This window comes from Dryas octopetala, chromosome 4, assembly GCF_963921425.1.
Source record: "Dryas octopetala chromosome 4, drDryOcto1.1, whole genome shotgun sequence".
In the NCBI taxonomy this organism is placed as follows: domain Eukaryota; kingdom Viridiplantae; phylum Streptophyta; class Magnoliopsida; order Rosales; family Rosaceae; genus Dryas; species Dryas octopetala.
Window position 1 is genome coordinate 15,975,204 of NC_141369.1, and position 19,572 is coordinate 15,994,775.

Sequence of the window (19,572 nt, forward strand, 5' to 3'; positions counted from 1 at the left end):
TCTCTCTCTCTCTCTCTCTCTCTCTCTCTCTCTCTCTCTCTCTCTCTCTCTCCCTCTTCTTAATAAGCAATGGCTGCACCTCCCAAATGGGTTCATCAGATCTACTTGATCAGCACTCATTTGGGAAACACCCCATTTCAACCAAAGCACACTGTTTCAGAGATTTTAAGCAGAAAGAATGGCAGAGCCTACTGAGTTGATAAGAATCGTGGAGGAGGGTCAGTGAGTGAGTGAGAAAATTTCTCCTCTGGAATCAATCACTGTGGGGAGAAGATACGGAAACTGAAAGATCTTCTCCACCTCCCAACCCCAAGAAAGAAAGCGAAGTCTCAGCCTTTTTCGGCTCACTCTCTTTGGGACAAAAAGGGAAGCTATAAAAAGGACTCCTTTTTAGTGGGTTAATGGGCTTTTAATGCCTGCTCTATCAATGGCTCAGCTTAGTCCTAGACTTGTACTACATATATACAGTCTATACATATAACAGACAGAGCCCACACAGAGAGATATGAGAGCAAATTGTGGCTTTAAAGAAGAGGGGTTCTAGGGGCTTCCAGTGTTGCAGAAGATAGCAAAGAGCATTTTTTTTCTTTTTAAGAGAGAGAGAAGCATAACACTCAAAAGGGTATTGAAAGAAAGAAAAGCGTTTCAAAAAAAAAAAAAAAGGAAGAGATTCACGGGGTTGTCAGTGCGCATCTTTCATTTGTAGTACACGTTGCTCCAGAAAGTTGAAATTTTTAAGTAAGAGGGAAGAGGTAGTAGTGTTTTTTGTTGTTGTGGGTTTGCCAAGTTAGAGAGTAAGTGGACAAAGTGTTTGTGAATTCGGCGCTTTGTTTGAATTTTAAGATTCAAGAAGGAAGGTGGGGTTTTGTCTGGGTTAGTGTCTCTCTCTTTTTGGTGAAATGTTACTGCAATTTTTTTTTTTTTTTTTGCTCCATAAGCTCTTCTCACCTTTTATGCTTTGTCTGTAATTCTTGTTTGTTTACTTGGGGGTGAGTTTTTGAAGCTTATATTATAATGATTTGAAGCTCTGCATCTTTCTGTGACACTTTTTGTCCTGTAATACAGTTCTTCACGGGGTGCTGTCAGAATTTCGTAAAGAAAAAATGCAATATTTATCCAAATTTATTTTTAAGGTTTTGATGCCTTTTGTTTGATAATCGTTTGCTCCACACTTCTCTGCTTGCAACCTGTAAAGATTCTGAGAGAGCTTGCAGAGCCTTTCTGCTCTATTAGCTCCACCACTTGGTTTGGATTTAGTATTTCAAACATTTTTAACATTCCTTGGAAATGACTCTCTCCTAGTTTCTCACTCCAAATTATAGAGAATGAAAATGCGATAGCTACTAGGGTCTGTTTGGTTCTTTTCTGAATGCACACACCACTTTGCTCTTGACTCACTTCATAACATTCCCTTTCTCTTTCTAGGACTCTCGACACTTGTTCTCTCTCTCTCTCTCTCTCTCTCTCTCTCTCTCTCTCTCTCTCTCTCTCTCTCTCTCTCTCTCTCTCTCTCTCTCTCTCTCTCTCATTTGTTTCTCACTCCGCATTTGGTGGTTTGTTAGTGTTTGTTTCTACATAAACTCCATCTGGGGTCTTTGACTTGGTGCTTACTAAACCCTTTGGCTCCTTTTTTTCTTTCTCTCTCCAGTTTGTAACTCTACATATTCTAGAGAGAGGAACCAAAAACATGGGGAGGGCAACAAGGTGGTTGAAGGGTTTTCTGGGGATGAAGAAAGAGAAAGACCATGTTGGCAATCCAAGTCCTCAGAATAGTGACCGCAAAGAGAAGAAGAGGTGGAGTTTTGCCAAGCCAGGGAAAGATACAAGTAAAATTGTTCATGTTTCAGCTAATCTTTCACAGAATGGTAATGTTCCTGCCCCTGACTCTGCTTGGCTCAGATCCTATCTTGCTGAGTCAGAGAAGGAACAAAACAAGCACGCAATTGCCGTGGCGGCGGCCACGGCTGCCGCTGCTGATGCGGCCGTGGCCGCCGCACAGGCCGCGGTGGCGGTTGTTAGGTTGACAAGCCAGGGCGGTGGTGGTGGGTTCATGTTTGGCAAAAGAGAGAAATGGGCTGCAATGAAGATTCAGACTGTTTTCAGAGGCTATTTGGTGAGTGGGGTTTTCATTTTTTTATTTGGTTCTTCAAATTACTAAATTGGTATGTCTGTCTGATTTGAAAGTTTAACAAATCTAACCATGTTTTGGTTGTTATTATGAAGTACTTTTCTTAGTTCTTACTTCTATGGCTGCTCTCAAAAAGTTGTAAATTTGTTTCCCAATCTTCTAATGGAATAGTAGTACAGTACGAACGACCGTTTCCTTGGTTTTTGAAGCTGCTAGATTTGTTTTTCCACCTGTTGTTGTTGACTTGGCCAATCATTCTTAATGCTTAAAAGCTTGTGAAATTGTTTCCAAATCCTATGGAACAGTATTAACAATTTTCCTTGTATTTTCTATCATTGGTTTGCCAAATAGGGTCATGATTTGAGTTTCTGTGAGCCGCCCATTTGTTGAATGCATTTGTGTTGTGATTTCTGCTCCCCTGCTATTTCTAGCAATGCTTTCTCTTCTAAAGCTGCACAACTTGGGCTACTACTTGACCAAATTTATGTATGAACTGGCTGGCCAAACTTACCAATTTGTTTTGGTAAATACTAAATACTTAGAGCAGTGTTGTATTGAATCTAAAATTGGTTTTGACTTCAGGCCCGAAAGGCGCACAGAGCTCTTAAGGGACTGGTTAAGTTGCAGGCTCTTGTTAGAGGCTATCTGGTTCGAAAACGGGCTGCTGCTACTCTTCATGGTATGCAAGCTCTAATAAGAGCACAGACAGCTGTCCGGTACCAGCGAGCACGTCGTTCTTTCAATAAAGAGAACCGGTTCATACCTGAATTCAATTCCCGGAAATCCGTTGTAAGTTCTAATTTCATAACATCCATTTGATCACATTTTACATTTTGTTCATAGTGTTGGTCTTACTAATTTTATGGTCTAATCATTTGCAGGAAAGATTTGATGAAACAAGAAGTGAATATTATAGCAGGAGGCTGTCTGCAACTTATGAAGCTTCCCATAATGGCTATGATGAATTAAGCCCAAAAATAGTTGAAATTGACACATACAAAACCAGATCAAGGTCTCGGAGATTCAACTCTGCATTGTCTGACCTGCCTTACCAAACCATTTCATCTCCCCTGCCATGCCCAATTCCGAGTCGAATTTCTGTGCCTGATAGCCAGCAGCTGCAAGATTTTGAATGGTACTTCAATGGGGATGAATGCAAGTTATCTACTGCCCATTGCACTCCCCGGTTTGCCAACTCTTTTCGGTCCAATGCTCCGAGTACACCAGCCAAGAGTGTTTGTGGAGACAGCTTCTTTAGGCCTTACTCAAACTGCCCAAACTATATGTCAAGCACTCAGTCATTCAAGGCCAAATCGAGGTCACACAGTGCCCCGAAGCAAAGGCCGGAACCAGGCCCTAAGAAGAGGCTTTCGCTCAATGAAGTAATGGCAGCAAGAAACAGCATAAGTACCATTCGAATGCATCGATCATCATGTAACCAGGTCCAAGAAGAAGAAGTCTTCAACTGTTGATGATGCTGAAATGAAAAGGGTCCTCTGTCTTTGGTCAAAATCAGGGAGGACTTGCATAGCAGATGGTAAAAAAAAAAAAAAAACAGATTGGAGAGAGAGGATAAGAGCCTTTCCAATCTCCATGCCTTATTTTCCACTTTAGTATTAAAAACGAATAGGGTTAGAACACAGATTGCTTGTGTAAATTCTTTTTCCTTTCCTTTTTTTTTTTTTTTTTCTCAACAGTTTCTTTCAAATTGTGCCTTATGAGCAATGAGTCAATGTGATGAGAGGAGCTTCTGTTCTACATTTTAATTAATTTTCTGAGTAAGAATCACAGTTTTTGGACTTGGAAAACAAGAACCATTCATGAGCTGTAAGCCAAAAGCTTCGAGCTTTTGAAGCAACAATGAAAAGAAAAATTATTAGGTGTATTTGATACACCGTCAGGTAATGTAACAAATTTAACATATAAGAGTAATGTTAGACGGTATATTTATATTAATAAAGTATAATATTAATAATATTCACTCATATTATGATATGTTGGATTGATTACACCACGTAACAGTGTATCAGATATACAAAATAATTTCTCAAAAAGAAAAAAGTTATTGCCTTCACTATTCAACCAGCATGTCATTATGTGATAGGAAAATGGGAATTTACCATGATTACAAAAGAGACTGAATGCACAACTCTCAAGTTGTTTGTTTGAATATGTAGAGCAGGAATGGGCAAAAATGATTTCATTTTGAAGCATTTTTTCCAAATCTGTAATGATAGTAGGTGGGTTCATTTTGTGGAGGCAGGGATAAGAATAAAATGGTTCAGAACATTATTGGAGCAGGAGCCTCATTTGCAGGAATTTGAAATCTGTTTGAATCCGTACTTTCCACCAAAGAGCTTAGCTTCCATGAAGGTTCTTCCACCCCATTTAGCTAGCTTGATTTAATAATGTAGCCAGGGATCAGTGATATGGTTCTAGTTTGATTAGCAACATTTAAATGTAGTTAGTCCTGTCCCTTGTATTGGAAAAAATAGTATATGTTCCAGAAATAGCAAGAAAGACAGTGGTGGATTCAAAACTTCAAACAGCACCTTTGTAGATGAGAATGAGGATTCAGAAGTCATCATACTTATGGAACCGAGTACAAACAGAGATCAAAATTTATTGTATTTGACTGTCACATATAATTTTCTTCCTGCACACGATTTAATTGAGCTCACATGTATGTTGTCAGAAAAACTATATATAATGATTATGTGCCAACATTATTTCATTAATAAATCAATCACAATTAGTGTGTAAAAATTTGAGAGTTATTGATTAGTGGATATTTTTATAGTGGAGTCTATCTCAATATTAACCATTTAAGTTAATGGCTATACAATGAGGTCTCATTGACAATCATTGTCAACCCAATAATGGTTCATTGTGCAAAATGAACAGCTTTTTCGACAAAAAAAACTTGGACAGCTTTGTTTAGCATTACTCTTCCTCAATTAACAGGAGATTCTCAATGTTGTGTATAACATCCTACTTTACTTCTGTCTAGAGCCTTTATCCCATATTGTGGCATACAATGTATATTGTTGTTAACATAATGTTCTCTTATTTGATACTTTGACGAAATAAGTATTTATATTGTTAGATTATAAATAAGCATGATATAAGAAAAACCATACCTAGCAAATTGGTAATATTCACATTTAATCAGCCTAAACAATTTATGTTATTAGACTATCTGACAAATTTTTCATTATTTCTAAATTTCTAATTATATATTAGGGTGAAAAGGAGGGATGATCATTTGATTCATTTTTTATTAAGGCTATGGTCATAGGCTTTTTTTTTTGTTTGACCACATGGTCATAGGCTTTCATTAGTCTTTTAGACTTGCATGGATTTTAAATTTCTTATCAACAATGATTAGGGCTATGATCTGATTGATGGGTTTCTGGGTTGGAACTGGTGGGTTGTTGGATTGCTTGCATCAGCATCATCTTATGATGTGAAATGATGGCCCACGAGAGGTTTGTTCTGGTAAAAACATCATAATTATGAATAAAGGGCAGTTTGGGAATTTGAGCCGGTCTTTGACTCAATCCTTTTCCTTCCTTACTTAAGCCATACATCATCATCCACATCTTCGTGCAGCGTGTCGGTCAGTTTTGTGCTCACACATTCATCATTATCCCACGCCTGCCCCTCATCATGATTTCCTTTTCCCCGGGGGAGGGGGGGTATTCAGACCACCCAATTTTGCCGAGTAGACCACCCCCTAAATTTTTGCCCATTTTTTCCTATTTTTCCCCTGCATACCCATTCTCCAGATTTTGGCCGGCCACCTCTCCCGCTGCCGGCGTGACCCACCCTCCAGATATTAAGAAGACATGGCTGCTGGGAGGGGTGGGGTTGCAGTCACACCGGCGACTGGGAGGGGTGGGGTTGCGTCGGCCACCCATGGTGGTCCGGTGAGGCGGGAGGCAGAGAGAAGGAGGCAGAGAGAGGGGAGAGAGAGGGGAGATAGAGTGGGTCGCACCGGCGGTGGGGAGGGGGTGGGGTTGCGCCGGCGGCGGGAAGGGGTGGCCGGCCAAAATCTGGAGAATGGGCAAAAATTTAGGGGGGTGGTCAACTCAGCAAAATTGGGTGGTCTGAATAGCCCCCCTTTCCTTTCGTATCACATTTTACGGACGGATGAAACGACAAGTCGTTATTCTAAATCAACAAACGTGATTAGTATGGGTGGGCATTAACCCGTCCAAGCTGATGCTCCAACCGACTCACCGACAAAAAAATCCAAAGCCGACCCAACCCGATAGACGCCGGTTTGGTTTTGAGTTTCGTCCTCTACCGAGAGAGAGAGTATGATAGAGACCCATACAAAAGAGAGATAGAGACCAGGCGAGAAAGAGTGGCGTAGTGCCATTTTTTTCGGCAAGACAGAGAGAGACAGAGACCTAGGCAAGAGAGAGAGAGACCCAGGTGAGAGAGAGAGAGAGAGAGAGAGAGAGAGAGAGAAATGCTTTGTCGACTTTACCGAACCCTGACCGCTCTGACCACCATTTTGACTAACCTAAACCCACTCTGACCAATGGTTGTGTGAGCAATGGCGGATTGAGCCCCAAGCTGACTGCCACCCACTCCTAGTGATTAGAGGGAAAACGGGCATCTAGACCTAATATAAATTGATGAATGCTATCCACCTTTTCATTTTCATCTTTTCTTTATACCTTTTTACTTTCTTTCATATTTCTTCTAATTCATAGTGTACTTCATGATTAGAATTGTTCTTTTTTTTTTTTTTTTTTATGTAAAGGTCATTTTTTAAAAAAATAACAAAATTGAAAATTGATTCATCATTTAACTGTTATCAAATGAATCTATATGTTATCAAAACTGTATATATATATATATATTTTTTTTTTTTTAGTTGGAGAGAGTGTAGATCGAACTTGGGTGCATTGTAGGTAATTATATGGTCTTTCCAACTTGGTTATCCAACAACTGTAAACTGTATATTTATTTGGTAATAGTTTGATGACTAAATAATTTTCAATTTAATTAATTTTTTTACAAAGATAATCTTTACAAAGTTATCTAAAAAATGAACAGTTCGAATCATAAATTTATACTGCACATTAGAAGAAAAAAAAAAAGATAACTAGCATTTCTTTATAGAGTTGGAGAGAATGCAATTTGCTTTCTAATAATTTAATTTCTAAATAAAATTTTAAAATAATATCTTTGAATAAGAATCTGTTTTGTAATTATTAAATTAGATTAGAATGGATGATTAAGTAAATACTTTAAAAAATGTTACATATTCATGAATTTGTCGATCACCTTTTATTTCCACCTTTTGTCCATTTGTATTTCCATGACTGCTTTGGCTTTTCATGTACAACCTTTAGCTCCTTGTTCATTTATAAATCTCATTAAAAACAATAATACAATTCCAAAAAAGAACATAAAGTGTATCAAAGTTCAAAAGTACTGGAAAAAAAAAAAAAAAAAAAAAAAAAAAAGGTGTATCGAAGGCTGCAATTTTTGGCACCCGATCCTTCTAAAGTCCTCATTGTTTGTGAAATGGATGTTGTTCTACTTTTGATAAAGCCAAATAGATTCCACATTTCCACATCTCACCAAAGTTACTACAAATCCTTTAATTGTTTTTAATATTGTCAAAGTTACTGCAAATCTTTAATGTTATACGTGGGGAGGCTTCTTTTGCATGAGAAGCTTTACGTATAAAGTTAAATTCACCAATAATCAAATATCTTTCTTCTTTTTTTCTTGAAAAAATGGGACTTTATTTATAGTTAGATAGAAGTACAATAGTTAGCTAGTCAATGAGCTAGGACTGTCCTCAACCTAGACATGAAAATTAGTAAACCAAAACATATATGGTAACAAAAAGATGTGATTACAATTATAAGGGACAAATTGAAAAAGTACATAAATTATTTTACCATGAACCCTGACTCAAATGACATGAATAAATGACTTAGGTTTTCCGCTTTTTTTTTTTTTTTTACTCGTTCCAATTTTAACTATTTATTACTTATAACATAAGAGTTCATGTAAAGACATAACCCGTACACATTTAAAATATATTATAAATCAATTTTCTCTTTTACTCACATATCTTTAGATTTACAATATATAATTCAGATTAAAAGTTAAGTAAAATAAGTAGGGGATCCGAATTTGAATGTAAACATTGCATTAGAACTTATAATATATAATATTTTGGTCTTTTCCTCATTGCTATTTAATTTCGAATTAGATGTTCTAATATCAATAAAATGTAAACTAATATTCTCTAATTAGATATTTGATTGACATATTATTTTATGAGATTGTGAATATGCAACTACACATATATTCAAACAAGTTTAGTTAACATGTTATCAAGAAAACATATCCCGTCAAATATGAACAGTAAACAAACATATAAATGACAACAGGTTAAACCACAAATGTTTGAACAGAAAAATAAGAGACGTTGAGAACTGCAAACAAGATTAGTTAAAATATTCCCCCGCTAATAAACCAGTATGTCTCTTCTGAATTTCTGATTCAAACACTGAAACCACAAGTCTTTTTATACAATTTGTTTCAAAAAAGCACTTCCCACGAGGACAGGAAGGTCGAATATGTTTGGTTGAGCGGCTATGCTTTCGTCACATCTCATCTCATTGTGCTTTTTGAACAACTAAAAATAAGCACCAAGATTTCAAAAGCATTAAGATAATCGCTCCTTGTTTTAAATTTTAATCGATTCAAATATCTGAGTAATAAATGCAAATATTGTGGGATTAGTTTAATTACTTTCTAGAGCTTTGTGGGTTTGAAAGATTATTTAATTAGTCAAAAGTCGCATGCATTAATCACCGTACAGATTTCCACTTGGACTTTTCTGTGTTTCAAAAACCATTACACGTTATCTTTGGCCTCTCGATCACAAGTCTCATGTGCAAAGCACTATTCAAAGGAAAGTGCTTCACCGCCATTGCTTCACTCCCTAATTGTCCTTTTGTCGGTACGTTGGGGTCTTTCGACTTAGATAAGGTTTTGTTTGGCTTCTCAATGCATAACAAGTTCACTACAATCACTACCCAAGTCTTTAATTTGACCGACTAATTGATCTACGTACCCTCTTTGATGAGGTTTGAATAGAAATATGTATTTTCAAAAACTTTTGACTTTATGGGTAACATCCCCAATCTTAATGATGTTCAAAAATTTATTTGTACATCAAGGAAACCGATCCATTCATTACATTAATCCAACCAATTTGAATCGGTTTTCTTTTTTTTTTTGGTCCAATTGAATTGGATTTGACTTGATTGGATTCTTTTTTGATATTGAGGATAAAATTTGACTAAATTGAGTGTAAAAATTAATTACTATACAGATATTCGCATGGGATACAGACAGATTTAATGATTCAAAAATTATACTCTAAAATATAAAAAGGTGAACCAATCATCCAACAGCTCACATATGTCTTTGTGGCTATGTGGTGCCAGCACCATAATACAATCCATTGAAGTAATCCAACCTTAACTTGTGATCAAATTTTAAAAAAACCATGTGTTGTCACATTATGAATGACCGAAAGTGTAAACTACAATGTAGCATATAGCATGAATAATCAGTAATGTCAAATACTTTGATTAAATTAAAGTGACTTAACAGTCTTAACTCAAATGGTAAAGAATGGTAGAGTAATGAGATATGATTATATTATTTCAGTGAGAAAAAATAAATAAAGCTTTAAACTACTTGGTCTTGGAGTGTGTCAACACGAAGCTAGTATTGGCATACAAGAAGCAATTTCATAATTTCTGTTAGCTAACGAAAAATAAAATAAAAATAAAAGAGAGAAAATTTAAAAACATATGGTACGTATAGAATAATCAATAATGCACTATACGTACGTTGGGCTTGTCCTCGCTGTCAGCCCACAGCTTCAAGAAAGTTTTGGTTGATAAGCTTTCAGCCCAAATAATCAAGTGATGTCGCCTTCTTACTTACTTGGGCCATGACCATGGATTGATGTTTTAAAAGTGATCCAAGCCTAATAATTTGGGCCATTATTTTTAGGTGTGTTTGCAATCAATTCAGCTTACAAGTATTGGTGTTTTAAATTTCTTATACTGGTGTTTTAAATTTTTACATGTAAGTATGTAACATATATTTAAAAGACATTTGTATAATTATCATGTTAATGTTATTATCAAATATAACCGGAGTAACAAGGGAGGTAAAGTCCCTTGTGAATTCCCTAAACTCGATGTGAGTTGCATGTCTTTGACCGGTCCAAGAGATTAGTCTGATGCGCGAAAATTGGCTCAAGACATCCTATATTACCAAATATAATTGAATAACAATGATAATAGCGGATCAATTGTCAACATTGTCGATTGACCGACAACTTATACTCTTCAATCGACAACTTAAAACTGTACCGCATGAAATATTTTCTTGTGTTAGGCCGTTCAATCTTTAGGACATTTCGTTTAGTACGTCGGACTGTACTGATTAATTTATATCGGATAGTATTAATTTATTCCGAAGAGTATTAACTGTTTATCTAGAATATTATTAGGCGTTTGGTACTGTTTTGAATAAACAATATGACTAAGTTATATTGTGTTTGGTGCTCCATCGGATAGCAGCAGGTCAAACTTTTTTTTTTTGATAACTTAGTGAAAATTGAAATTCATATGACAAATTATTTTTGGCAAGATTCATATGACAATAAATTTTTTTTCTTATGTTTTTGCCAAGATCTATAGGACAAGATGATATGAACTAACTCATTCTCATAATTGAATAAATTTAAAAGAAATGATAAGAAAAGTAATCAGACACCATGCATAGAAGAGAAAATATATAAATAAAGAGAAGATGAAGAGAGAAGAATAGAGAAGAAGCAAAAAGAAGCATATTGGAGAGAGAGAGAGAGAGAGAGAGAGAGAAGAGCGAAGAGAATTACTTGTGGAGAACATAGCATAGAATAACCTTAGGAAGAAGAAAATGAAAATAGGTCTGTTGGTTTTCACGTAAAAAAAGTGTTTTTGTTTTTCCAAGTATTTATAATTAAGCGTGTATTATCTAATTCAAGGTGTGTAGGTTGTATTAGTTAGTAAGAAAAAGAGAGTATTAAAAGCCTAGTTTGATTTATATAGTCAAATAATTAAATAATATAAGTTGACACCAAACAACTGACATGCAATATTTACTCCAGTCTAATGCAGTGTACCAAACATGTCCCAAAATTGTTATTTAGATATGAATTATATTATCCACGTCAGAATAACCAGTTTTGGAGCCGTTGCAAACCTGGCAATTCCAACGGTCATAAATTTCAAAATGAAGGGTATATATGGGAATCTCCAACGGTCGTCTCCACGCTCTTCCTTCACAGTTGAAGTTCACAACCGAAGTGTTTTGTGTTTTCCCTCTCATTTTTGCAACGCAAACAAATACTAGACCACTCTGAGCGCCAGAAATATACACATCCAGTGTTAGTCTGTGACCAAGAAACAAGAAAGAAGGCAAAGAAATGGAGGGTACTGACAAGGGTTTTTCATCAATTCAAAGTTCAACGCCCACAAATCCCTCTGTAACTCAAAAACCCTCTTCATCTGGTTCTCTCTCTCTCTCTCTCTCTCTCTCTCTCTCTCTCTCTCTCTCTATCTATCTATCTTTATATGCTGTAGTTTTGATTTGCAAGAAAACATTGGTTTCTAAAAGGAAAGAAAGAAGTGCAAAGTGCTAATAATAGTTCATGGTTAAAAGTTCAGGAAATGTACTGCAATTTCTGTTTTCTTGGTAACTAAACGAAGCATTAGAACTCTTATGATTCTGTAAATGTTTTAGTCTTTAGATTGTACCAAGAAAGTTGCATTTTTGAATATGCAGATGAAAATGATCACTATTATCAGCAAATGGTCAACTCCAATTTGCAGAACCCAAAGATATCAATGACAAAGAACTACATGTCCCCCACTATTTCCGCAGCTTCCAAGGCCATTGTTTCAAGAAAGAACATCTTAGGTGAAAGAAATGAGTCTTCTGAACCAATTTTTCCCAATACCCATGTTGAAAAGGCCCCAATTGTTGATCCAAAATCCCCTTTAGCCATTCTTGATGCTAATGATTCTCTGTCTCAAGCCTTGCCATTAAGCCATCCTCCAGTTTTTCAATGCCATGGTGATGAGCAAAATGCTCTTCCTGATGATGGTTTGTCTCCAATGCCTTATGATCCCATAAAGAATTACCTTTCTCCCAGACCTCAATTCCTCCGGTACAAGCCCAATAGGCGCCGTGAGCTCTTTCTTGGCCTAGACAATAGCATTGAAGAAGCAAATGATGGGTTGAGTTTGAGTACTAGTAGAAGTGGTTCTTTTGAATCCCAGAAGGCTATTGATGAGGAAATTGATGATTTTCTAAAGCAAAGAGTTGAGGGGAATAGTAGAAGTGGTTCTTTTGAATCCCAGAAGGCTATTGATGAGGAAATTGATGATTTTCTAAAGCAAAGAGTTGAGGGGAATAGTAGAAGTGGTTCTTCTGAATCCCGGAATGCTATTGATGAGGAAAATGATGCTTTTCTGAAGCAAAAAGTTGACGGGAGTGATGAAGAAATGGAGGGTAGTGATGAGGAAATGGTGGAAAGTGATGAGGAAAATGAGGAGGTTGAGGAAGAGAAGGGTTGCAATTTGAAAGGGGTATTGAAGAGTTTGCTTCTTTTTATGGTTCTAGTACTCTTTGCCTCACACTTATCTTCTATGAACCATGAAACCCTCTTTGAGGGTGTTGAAGATGGGTATTGCAGGATTCAGAATGATACATTTGAAGCTGCTATTCTGAAGAAACTTGAAAGTGGAAGTAATCTTTGGGATCAAACAGATATGGGTTCAGTGGAAGTAATCAAAGGAGCTATTGAAATGGGGATTGAGGAGGTAAAGGTGGTTGAACCTTTATTAGTAAAGAAACATGAGAGTGAAAGTGAAGTTATGGGACAAAGAAAAGAGACACAAATGGGTTTAATGGAAGAACAGCAGAGAGTCATTGATGATGAGGGGGTCGAGGATGAAGGGAGGGTTGAAGATGAGAACTTGGGAGCTGTAGAACCTGCTGATGATCTGAGAGACCTGGCAGAGCCACAAGCTGAAGAAATTGAAGAGATTTCTGATCAGATGGTTGAGAATTCTGAGTTGGAGGGGGATGAAATTCCAGGAAAGTATGAAACTTTTCAACATTATCAGAAACCATCCATGTCTGATGAGGTTGATCATCACAATCTAGTGTCTGATGTTTCTTTTGAAAAAGAAGAAGGTGAGATTGCAATGGAGCCAACTGATGGAATTGTTGAGAGCAAAATGAAAGGACTAGAAGGTTTCACTAACATGCCAGCTGATCAACTTGTTAACACAGAGACCATGGATAGTGAAGAGAACACAGGCCTTGATGAGATTCTCGATACCGAAGCAGAAGAGAACTGGAGGGAGAAGATAATCAACCTCATGGGATCCAAAATGTTTCACATAGCTGCTGTTGGGGTTTCGATATTTTCATTGATTGTTGCTGCATCTTTCGTTTTGGCATTTCACTATAAACAAAAGAAAGCTACCAAAAAGGATTCTTCTATGGTAGCAAAACCTTGTGCCAGAACTCTGATAATTGAGCAGAAGAAAATCAATGGGAATGACTCTTCTCAACTCTTAAAGCCGGATTCTGAGTCTGTGATAGCAGAGAAATACAATTCAGTACTTCCCAACAGGGGAGATGATAATAGCATTGGGCCTATTTACTCTTCCTTCAAAAGGATGTCCTTATCTTCTGCAACTGAGGCAGCTTCTGAAGAGTGTTACCATAGCCAGGCTCCGACAATTGAATTGCTTGGCGAGTTTTCAGTTGCAGAGGTCAGCAGCTCTCTAAGGAGTCGTGGTATGAAAAGAAAGATGAGAAGAGGAGAAGAAAGCAACTATTCTATTTCTTCAGAGAAGAAGTTAGAAAGCAGCAAGATCAGAAGAGGTGAAGAAAGCAACTATTCTATGTCTTCAGAGAAGAAGTTAGGGAGCAGCAAGGTTCATTCAGTTTCTATTCAATCCCAGCTTCTGCCTATGTCAGAGTTTTCTTCCATGGACTCCCCTTCATATGGAAGCAAAACTTCTGGGAAGATTATGAAGAAAAAGGTGAGCAATTTTTGATTGCAGTAATCTGGTTTTACTTTTCATTATCAATTTTATGATGCCAATAATTTTTCCATCAAAACTATACTTAACTATTGATTGAATTCATAACATAATATAACATTTGAATGCTGGGATTTATGCAAACACATGATTGATGCCTGCTGGTTATACTGTTTGAGGCAATGTTCAAAAAAGATGTGTTTTTGAGACGAATGTTATCTGGATCACCATAATTAATCATTTCTTGTTGTTCTTTTGTATGTCAAATTAGGAGGGTGGTAAAGATGGAGAGATTACAACTCCGCTGAGGCGATCAAGCAGAATTCGCAGCCGAACAGTCACCTCTCCATGAATCTTCAAGCCTTAACATCTAATATTCTGACTCAACTCTTCCTCTCAAGAGTGTCTGTAGAATGGCTGTGTGCAGTGGCGAAACACATGGTGGGGGCAATGGGGTCAACCAACCCTTGACCCCTATAGCTTTTTTTTTATTTTTATTTGTCATGATATTGAAGCATTTTTTATATTTTATTTTAGAATATAGTACAAATTTGGTTAGATTTGATGTATTATCGGATTCATCATTTTAAGTTCCCAATTTGTTTTAGCAATGATCTCTTTATCCATTTAAATTGAAATGTATATGGATTTTGTGAACCTTACATATATTTTATGGGGGCTTTTTTTATAAAAAAAAAAAATAATAATAATAAATTAAGGGCGAATGGAGAATTTAACTTAGGAGCAGAGAGGAGTAATTTTATGACCATGCCAACTAAACTACTCTAACAACTGCATATTTCACATAGGCTTAAAATACTTAATGTTAAATTTTATAATTACAATGGATTCATACGAGTTAGGTCATAGAGGATCAATTGGTCGGTTGTCACAATAACCTTTTCTATTATCTTTAAGCATATAATAAGTGTTAATTTTATATATTACTTTTTTTTTATAAGTTGCCCTCACGAGGCTTGTTGAAATTTTTTGAAACTCTAAAATTTCATTTGTTTAATAAAACTATTAAATGCATTATTTAATAATAATTTAATACATTCAATTATTTTATAACAAAACAGCTAATGGTGGTGCATGTATGTATAGCTAGTGATGGACCAACCTAATAGATCATATATAGAAGGATTTGGTGTGTATGGGAAAAAGCGGTGCATACACCTTATGTGTTTTTTTTTTTTTTTTTCATCACGTGATGAGAGTAATGTACATAACAAATATAAACATCCGTAATATGGAAATTTATAACGAGTATATCTTTTCCATCATTTTTTTAATTAGTGATTACCAAAAACAATATAAAAATAGAAAAATCCTAAAAATGGAAAAGACCAAATTACCAAAACCAAAGATTTTGGTCACATATTGCTTTTTTCAAACAAGACCCCCCAACAAAATAACAACTCCTTCGATTGCTTGTCATTTCTTCCCATATGCACCAAATCCTTAAATTACTTGCCATTTCCCCCGTATGCACCAAATCCTTGAATTGCTTTCCATTTCCTCCCATATGCACCAAATCTCTTATTAATTGCTTGCCTATTCTCACATCCAACCACCAGCAATATAAACCATGCACCAACAAATCCCTCCCTCAACACTTAGAATTTTGACTACTAAGAAACCTAGCTAGTCAAGAAACTTGAACAAAAAGAAAGTGTCGACCATGAGTGCTCACTACTTCCTCCTTGCACTCTTTGCTCTCCTCTTCCCTTTGCTCACCGTAGCGACTGAAAAAATTGCCCCTAGTCCACTTGGTGCTTGGAGGCCCATAACGTACCTTAGTGACCCACATGTGAAAGAGATCGCAGAGTTTGCAGTTTCGGAGTACAATAAGCGAGCTCAGAAGAGCTTGATCTTTATGATGGTGTTCAAGGGCGAGTCCCGAATTGAATCGGGGACTGCTTATCGACTTTTCATTACAGTCAAGAATAGTGAAGTGCCTTCCACCGTGAATTATAAGGCTGTTGTCTTGGAGAAGCCTTGGGCCAAGTTTAAGAAATTGATCTCCTTTGTTCAATATTCAAACTAAATATTAGATGATCGATCGATCTCATAATTTTTCTTTGGAGGATGTCAATTTATATGACTTTAGTTGTATCATCTTTCATTGCAATACAGAAATTGAGAATGTAATAATAAAAGTTGGTATCCAAACGGATGAGACTTAATTTTCTATAATCTTTTGTGTTTGTGTTGAGTTTTTCTTTTGGTTATCTTGTTCTGATTTGGAAATTCTATTGGTGCCAAATTTTCTTAACTCTCTAAAATATTTGTGTTTGCTTTTTTTTTTTTTGTTCAATTATTTTTGTTTGTTATCTCTGGTCCATAATTTTCTATTCGATATATTTTGAAGGTTAATAATGTGGTTAAGTTATACATGCACCTGAAACTCTTTATCTAGCTATACCATCATAAAGAAAGGGGACTTTCTAATTGTAACCCAAATGCTCCACCCATCCCCTCCTCTTTTTCCAGCCCTTGATGTCAGTGCACCGCTGACCACCGTAGATGAGCCGATAATATTTTAAATACAGTACTAGAAATAAAATTATAATTTACATTCGTTACTTAAATTCGATAATGGATGATTATACCCTTATTCATGAGAATGCTGGATGTTAAAAACAATAAAAATTTATGTAGCTGAAGCTAGAAGAAATCTAGCTAGTCTAGCTCTACTGATATCGTATTAATACAAGATCAACAAATTAATTACAGGGTTCATTTTCTGTTATATATATATATATATATACACGTACACGTACATGCACATGTACATACGTATGTACCTACGTTAAACTCTCTTTGTTACAGGAATTGGAGGGAGGAGCGTATTAATACCTAAAGAGCTGCCTCTTGATGATGATCTACTCCGAAAAGATAAATTTGATGACAATGAACCTCTTGATGATGATATTGGTGAGGCCTTCTTAGTCTTAGTTACATATGGTGATGATCTGTGGGTACCCAAGCCACCCCCATAGCTCTTACTTGCTTTTAGGAGTAGTGCTTTTCTTTGATTATAAGGACTCTCTTTCTTTGCAAGATCTTCAATGCTCTTCACCTTTGATAAGGATGTAAAAGACTGGCACTTCCCTTGAAAATACTTGGAAAGTCCTCTCCTGTACATACATAATTACAAGTTTTATTAGCCTATATATATGCATGCATGTAATAAGAAATTCATAAGCAAGAAGCTTAATTATATAGATGTTTCATTCTTAATTAGAGATTGTACAGAAATTAAATTGGTATTTACTTTGAAATTTAAACTTTTTTAGTTCAGATTATCTGAACTAAAAAAGTACGTACATAATGACATGAAGGGTAATTGGTATTAATTTATGCAAAAGTACGTAATGACATGAAGGGTAATTAATTGATATTCTCTTATTAGATATATCTGGTATGTACGTATGTATTGTTGTAAGACTCTTGATCTACACCATACATTTAAACAAATTTTTACCGGCCTAACTAATTTATAATTCAGATTTAAAGTTTAATATCTTGACGTACATAATTTTTTGAAAAATTCTCGTGATCAATATATATAAATGCTAAAACTATCCGAGATCCAAAACATAAAAGCATCGTGGAGACATGGACTATTCTAAAATTTGTGCATTCAGAAATATTCAGATTGGAGCATGATGTATATATAGACACTCAGAAATTTAGAATGGTATAGATGAAAAATAAAAATAAATCATGAAATTTATAACTTAATTTTGTTTTTCTTACCTGATGGGTAACTGGGCCATGAGATCTGACAAGTCATACAAAGATCCACCGGAATTCAAGGAAGAAGAACATGATGATGATGCTGATGCTGATGAGGATGCATCATCTACAAAGTCTGCAGATATTGATGAAGAAGTCGATGAGATATTTGAAGATGTGGATGTGGTGTCATACATACCATCATGATCATCATCTCCAGCTTTCTTGATCACCCAATTATCTTCCCTTTTTGCATAGTTATCATATTGTGGGATATCCATAGATGGACCTTGAAGCATTTGATTTTCAGCACCTTCACCCATAGATACTGGTACGTACGGATTAGATCTTTAGGAAGAAGAAAGAAGGAAGAAGAAGAAGAAGAAAACTTGTGGATAATGTTTCAAAGTATAGCTTCATATGCAAGGACATATATATACACGTATATCATGAATAAATATTATATAACACATGTATATTATAAAGAGTTGATGGATTAACTTGGTTGCTTCCCATAAAATGATATGCTCATGACATGCATAGAGGCACAGAAATTTTATGATATTTAGGTAAGGTGGGCAACACACGAACTGGATTTTAGTCTTAGAAAAAAAAAAAGAAAAAAGAAAAAAGAAAAAGAAATATATTGTTGGTACTATTTTTTATTTTTAAATTATGGGTACAAATTAATGTGGACCATTAACTTAGACAGCATGCAAGGATTCATACACCCAACTGTCTCATCCTGAAATCTTTTATTTGCTTATTGAAATTGTTTTGTTTGTTTGTTAATTTGTTTTTTTTTTTTTTTTTTTTTTTCAATTCATTGCATGCCTTATCCTAAGATTCCTCATTATCTTCTCCACTCACATGGGTTTGAATTTATTGACCTTCTTATTTGTTCGAACGAACAAAAGAGGATAAGCTCTACATCTTTTAAGCCACCCACCCACGTACGTAGTTGAGTCACCTAATATTAGATCATAGTATCTATTTTTATAATGTAATTAATATCATGCATGATTAATAGATTAATATTTATGAGTGGGTCAAAAGGATTGTTCTAGATGTACCAATATTAGGACACATTGTTTAGATGGGTATGGGCTTGCTCCAACATGCCCTTCGGCTACTTCCTTATCAAGAGTCATAGGAACCAAAATATATAAAATAAATAAAAATAAAAACCTAACAAATTATGTATATATAGTTGTTGAAAAGAGATGAAGATTTATTGATTTTGTTGTGCATATATAGATACACCCTGATAGTTAGGGCAAATATATAGGATCCCTAAGGGCTTATTATTAGATGTCCAACCCACATTAACGATATATGGTGTGACATTTTTCTTTCTTATAACTTAATAAGAAAGATAAAGATCACATGAGGTTCTAATAATTGTAAGATTATCATTATATAAATTATTTTATACGAATGTTAAATTATTAATCTGTATTTTCGTTGATAATTTAAAGTTATCAATTAATGTGACAAACAATATCATAATGTAACATAAAAGATAAATTTAAA

At 35.5% G+C, this 19,572-nt stretch overlaps 3 protein-coding genes and 1 pseudogene across 3 annotated transcripts; 3 read left to right on the forward strand and 1 right to left on the reverse strand.

The window, feature by feature from the left end:
• Positions 1-1,687: 1,687 nt before the first annotated feature.
• LOC147287321 (protein IQ-domain 26-like) lies at positions 1,688-3,600 on the forward strand. Its single transcript, XM_086242175.1, has 3 exons — positions 1,688-2,113; positions 2,711-2,917; positions 3,010-3,600. The coding sequence occupies exons 1-3, from the start codon at positions 1,688-1,690 to the stop codon at positions 3,598-3,600; spliced, it is 1,224 nt and encodes a 407-aa protein (XP_086098301.1).
• Positions 3,601-11,650: 8,050 nt separating this feature from the next.
• Positions 11,651-14,719, forward strand: LOC147287322 (uncharacterized). The gene is made up of 5 exons (XM_086242460.1): positions 11,651-11,745; positions 12,020-12,577; positions 12,641-14,047; positions 14,135-14,295; positions 14,567-14,719. The coding sequence occupies exons 1-5, from the start codon at positions 11,661-11,663 to the stop codon at positions 14,645-14,647; spliced, it is 2,292 nt and encodes a 763-aa protein (XP_086098586.1). The 5' UTR covers positions 11,651-11,660; the 3' UTR covers positions 14,648-14,719.
• Positions 14,720-15,979: 1,260 nt separating this feature from the next.
• On the forward strand, positions 15,980-16,345 carry LOC147287323 (cysteine proteinase inhibitor 5 pseudogene; annotated as a pseudogene).
• A 676-nt stretch (positions 16,346-17,021) lies between these two features.
• LOC147287324 (uncharacterized) lies at positions 17,022-18,528 on the reverse strand. Its single transcript, XM_086241092.1, has 2 exons — positions 18,061-18,528; positions 17,022-17,438 (listed from the first exon to the last, which is right to left on the reverse strand). The coding sequence occupies exons 1-2, from the start codon at positions 18,360-18,362 to the stop codon at positions 17,111-17,113; spliced, it is 630 nt and encodes a 209-aa protein (XP_086097218.1). The 5' UTR covers positions 18,363-18,528; the 3' UTR covers positions 17,022-17,110.
• Between the last annotated feature and the right edge of the window lie 1,044 nt (positions 18,529-19,572).

Excerpts from the sequence above, each read along its gene's own strand:
- LOC147287322 (XM_086242460.1), top strand. The coding sequence starts at position 11,661 with ATGGAGGGTACTGACAAGGGTTTTTCATCAATTCAAAGTTCAACGCCC. Across the intron at positions 12,578-12,640 it reads AGTTGAGGGGAATAGTAGAA|TTGAGGGGAATAGTAGAAGT; the intron begins GTGGTTCTTTTG and ends TAAAGCAAAGAG. Across the intron at positions 14,296-14,566 it reads GGAAGATTATGAAGAAAAAG|GAGGGTGGTAAAGATGGAGA; the intron begins GTGAGCAATTTT and ends ATGTCAAATTAG.
- LOC147287321 (XM_086242175.1), top strand. The coding sequence starts at position 1,688 with ATGGGGAGGGCAACAAGGTGGTTGAAGGGTTTTCTGGGGATGAAGAAA. Across the intron at positions 2,114-2,710 it reads CTGTTTTCAGAGGCTATTTG|GCCCGAAAGGCGCACAGAGC; the intron begins GTGAGTGGGGTT and ends TTTTGACTTCAG. Across the intron at positions 2,918-3,009 it reads TCAATTCCCGGAAATCCGTT|GAAAGATTTGATGAAACAAG; the intron begins GTAAGTTCTAAT and ends AATCATTTGCAG.
- LOC147287324 (XM_086241092.1), bottom strand. The coding sequence starts at position 18,362 with ATGGGTGAAGGTGCTGAAAATCAAATGCTTCAAGGTCCATCTATGGAT. Across the intron at positions 17,439-18,060 it reads ATGGCCCAGTTACCCATCAG|GAGAGGACTTTCCAAGTATT; the intron begins GTAAGAAAAACA and ends ATGTATGTACAG.